Below are 4,456 nucleotides of genomic sequence, written 5' to 3' on the forward strand. Positions count from 1 at the left end.
TATATGCACAATCACCTTTGTAATTAAAATATTTAAATAAGCCTAACAACAGAAATCAGCACTAGGCATTAATCAGTTAAAGCAACTGCTAGCTTATGCAACAAACAAATGCTGAAATTTGAATGGCTTAACACAACAAGATTTTTGTTATCGTTGTTCACATAAACTCTCACGTGGGCTGGGAGGGACTCTCCACTCTCAGGTGACCCAGGAATCCAGGCTGCTTCCGTCTTGTAGTTTCACTATCTCAACACGGGGTCTCCATGTTTGCTGCTGAATGGCCGAGGAAGCATGGAAAGGGCATACTGGCTCCCGCCTAACTACAAGTGGACCACCCAGGAAGGAGAGAAAGACAAGAGGCAGAGGAGCACTTGTAGTCTCTCCCATAAGCCATCACACAGTAGGTGCTCAATAAAAAGCAACTATTATAATTTGCTATGACAACAACCCTCTTCATCTCCTGAAGGAGTTTCTGAGAAGACCAAATTTGCCTTGAAATTCACCAAGTTTTTCAAGAGGCTACTATGTTACAGGTGCTTTCAAATACAGGATCACTTCTAGTTTTCAAAGGATCTTGTAAATCTTAGCAGGGAGTTCTGCACTGCCCTTTGCAATAGCCTCTATAATCTCAGTGGCCTGAGAATTTTCTCTTTCCTTATGATTCATAGTTAAAGACTTAACTAGTGAGTCTCTGCTACCCTCCACATGACCGAACATTCTCCAACACCTGTACAGGTGCCATTAGGCATGCCAAAAACCAGGATTTTCCTGTGGGACAGACATACAGACAAAAGGCTGTGGAAGGATGGTTAACTATTTTTTTCTTTTTTACTCAGAGCTAACATGTTCACCAAGGAACAACGGTTCATCTCCTAGGAGGACTCCAGGGTCTTAGGAATTCAGCCCCTGCAGATGTTTGCTTATACAGAGATTTCTATGGTGTTTCCTCATCTACTGCTTACGAGGAAGGTGTTGGTTTTTGACCATCTAGGTAAGCTCATTTGTCTGTCGATGTGATCAGTGGCCTGTTCAAATAATATATCTTAATGGAATCCTACTTCAAATGTCAGTGAGTTTTCAAAAACCCTAACTTCAGGGTTATATCCCAAGAACCAGTAGATTATGTGCAAATCAGACTCTACTCACTAGCTCTTTTGAAAAACAATTTGAGAGTGTGTTGAGGACGCCAGAAGGGATATCAGGTGCCCCAAACCTCCTCCAAAGTGCACTTTTACTTCAAAGGGGCTGTTGCTATTGAGGTTCTAGAAAGGAGGATGGGACAGCCAGGTGAATTCTGCAGAAAGTAGGAATGCTCTATGTCAGGAGTAAGGCAGGTGATTTGGGGCTGTTCCACTGGAAGCAGGGCACAGTCTTCAGCGGAAGAAGTGACGAGCTGGTCAGCAGGCCAGGTTCCAAAGTTGAACAGAAGACACACAGGGTAAGACCGGGGGAAGGTCTATAACGCAGGAAAGTGCTTGGGACCAGACAAAAAGGCCAGCGCCTGGGTAAAGTAAGTCAGCTCTCAAGGAACCCTGGAGCTCTGGGAGGAGGACCCTAGGTAAATAAAGCCCACAGGCAATTCCCAAATTGGGTTTGATTCTCATTGTCACCTTCCTGTGTTAGGCCTGCTTTTAGTACCTTGGCCACAGGGCCGTTTTTTTTTTTGTTGTTGCCTGAAAGACATTATGGAGTACTGAGAGGAGAAATGAACTAAGAGACAAAAGGTCTGCCTCAGGCTGGGAGGAGTGGGAAGAGCCGGGGCCTAGATGAGTTCAGATCAGGGATCTGGTCCTAGTCCTGTCACTTATACGGGTGCTATTGCCAAGTGCTATATACCTTAGGTTCCTTATCTGTGAAGTGGGGTTGATAAGCCCTGTCTTGTAGGACTGCTGGAATGTAGGTAATGTAAGTAAAGCGTCTGGCACAGTGCCTGGCATTTTTTGGATCTTAAACGAATGGCAGTAGTTTCTAATACGATTTTGACCCCAAACTCTATCACTCTTTCCTCTGGGATTGTGTGTGCGTGTGTATATATATTTCATGCCATCTCAGAGAATATGTAGCACTCTAGGACACAAAACATCGAGTAAAAAATGCTGCTTTGTAAATAACACTTAGTAAATTTTCCCTGGTGGTGGATGTATTATTTAATTTGGATATGGGGAAGTCTTCTCCAGCTGATGTACAACTCAAAGCTCCTAGAATTTGAATCCAGGACTAACTCCTTTCCTCCGTCCCAGTGCTCATCCATCCAAACCACTACTTTCATTCATTTCACCCCCACCAAAAATCTAGCCATTGCTTAGAGTTGGCCAAATTACACGCAAGATAACCTAATTAAAATGTCCTTTCAAGGGAGTGGGCTCTGGCTCTGCCAGGATAGGGAAAAAGTGCCAGCCTCTGGGCACCACTTCAAAGAACAATCACCCTATTGTCAGGAAATCCTCTCAGACGATGTATATAGAACACTTAGTTTGTGCACTATACTCAGTGGCATGGGGACAAGAGCAGAGGACACCTTCCACACCTGCTCCAGCTGGAGATTTCTCTCTGGTTTATCCACAATCCCAAAGGAACTGCTACAGGCAGTTTTCCATTCTAGGCTTTTCTCTCATCTATAAGACACACCTAAATGAGCTAGTGAGCCAGACTCTCATTTATTAAGATTTAATTTCACATACATTCTTTAATTAGCCAAGCAAATCCAGGCATATAGCTTTAATTTTACAAAACAAAAGACTAAATGGGATACAGGACTCCTAGGACAACCATCTATCACATGTTTTTTTTCTGTTTCTTGATCCCATCTGTTTTATTGCTGGGATCTTTCACATATCTAAGGAAATTTCTATTCCAGTGCCATGTTAGCCTACTTCAGATCACAAAATAAGATGGAAGATTTCCCAACTGGTTTTACAGAATAGCAAAATTCTTATTCTTAAACCTGATAAACAGCAATAAATCTGTAACCAACGTCATTCATGAACCTAGACTCTGAAATTGATAAACATTTTAGGAGGAAGAATAGTTTCTTCAAAACAGAGTAGAGAATCTTCCTCAGACTTCACTCAGGGCAGGAGAAGCCACTGGAGGTGACACTGGAACTCTCACTGGCAACAGCAGTAGTGCCATCAGTGGTGACGACTCTGGCCTGGTCTCTCTCTTTCTCATCTCGCAAAGCTTCCTCATACCAGGATGGGAAGGAAGTGGGGTCAGCCCCATTGACCTTGGCAAAAAACTCCAGGACTTTCATCTTGCTGGTTTCACCGTGGGCCCTGGGACCCCACAGGAACTCGTAGTGTGGAGGATCGCTGTTGGGCACCTGCCGGTACTCCAGGTACTTTTCCTGCACTAAATCTTTGGTGATGAGCTTCCTGGGCTCCCCATAGATGAAATCTTTCCTCCCAGCATACACCCCAATCATATTCAGCACCTCCCAGACCCTCTTCTCAGGGACACGGTTGCCTTCTATGAAGATCACACCCAGGATAAGTATCAGGAGGCCGGTCTTGGGCATGCCCTGGTCATCACTCAGCATCCCATCGTAGGTGAGGTCTAGTGTTTTGACGAGCACATAGGACTGGCTGGTGGGGTCCACTTCCTTCACTTCGATGCCAAAGACAACCTCCATGCACTCACAGGCTTTCCTGAAGATCACAGGGAAGTGGTCCTGGTGATCTTTGAGGATACTCTTCAGCATTTCTGCCTTTGTGATGGGCTCCTTTGTGCGATACCTGACACTTAGGAACTTCACCAATTCAGCCACCTTCCTGTTTAGCTCATCATTGAGCAAGGCCTCAGGATCTATTAGAGACTGCGAGGTGCTTGGACCCTCTTTTTGGCTGCTGGAGCCCTCATTTGATTTGCTCCATGGAGTAGCTTTGATGGCAGTGAAGGAGGAGCAGGCTCTCTGAGAACTCGGAGGAACACTTGGTGTTCCAGTAGCAGGCGCCACCTCTGGGGTGCCCTGGATCAAAGGAGAGAGAGAGGAGAAAGCGGCCTCCTCCTCCTCAGCTACAGGAACCTGTGCACCTACCAGGCCCTGAGCCTCTCTTTGGGCCTGAAGGCCTGGTGCAAGCTTGCAGCACTGATTCTTCTGACTGTGAGGCATGATGACTTGTGTTGTGGCAGCAGTCAAGAGTGCGGGTAGGAGGTGGGAGATGGGTGCCAACTGGCCTGAGGGAGAGAGGAAGAGTGTGAGAAACTCAACCTTTGTCAGTTCTGACAAAGGCCATCTTAACAGGTCTTCCCTTAGATAGTCCTCTAGCGGTCTCCTGTCTTCTTGATTCATCTGTCCCCTAAAAACCTGTAGGAGGACCTGAGAAATCTCCTCAGGGTGTAGCCAGCTGGCACAGCCTACAGATTCCAGGTAAAACAGTAGGGTGTGTGAGGTTGGGCACTGTGGTGTCCTCTCTGTCCTGGTGTGGGTGGGGGCCCTAGGTAGATATTCAGGGTC

General features: G+C 46.0%; 1 protein-coding gene across 1 annotated transcript; it reads right to left on the reverse strand.

Annotated features, from left to right (window-relative positions):
• Nucleotides 1-3,064: 3,064 nt before the first annotated feature.
• Nucleotides 3,065-4,173, reverse strand: LOC101404148 (putative MAGE domain-containing protein MAGEA13P). The gene has a single exon (XM_004441638.3). It carries the CDS (start codon nt 4,109-4,111, stop codon nt 3,065-3,067), a length of 1,047 nt encoding a protein of 348 aa, XP_004441695.3. The 5' UTR covers nt 4,112-4,173.
• Nucleotides 4,174-4,456: the final 283 nt, after the last annotated feature.

The sequence above is a fragment of the Ceratotherium simum genome, chromosome X, assembly GCF_057802395.1.
Source record: "Ceratotherium simum simum isolate JZ-2026a chromosome X, ASM5780239v1, whole genome shotgun sequence".
Classification (NCBI taxonomy): Eukaryota; Metazoa; Chordata; class Mammalia; order Perissodactyla; family Rhinocerotidae; genus Ceratotherium; species Ceratotherium simum.

Bases quoted from the DNA above. Each gene is read 5' to 3' on its own strand.
- LOC101404148 (XM_004441638.3), bottom strand. From the start codon at position 4,111: ATGCCTCACAGTCAGAAGAATCAGTGCTGCAAGCTTGCACCAGGCCTT.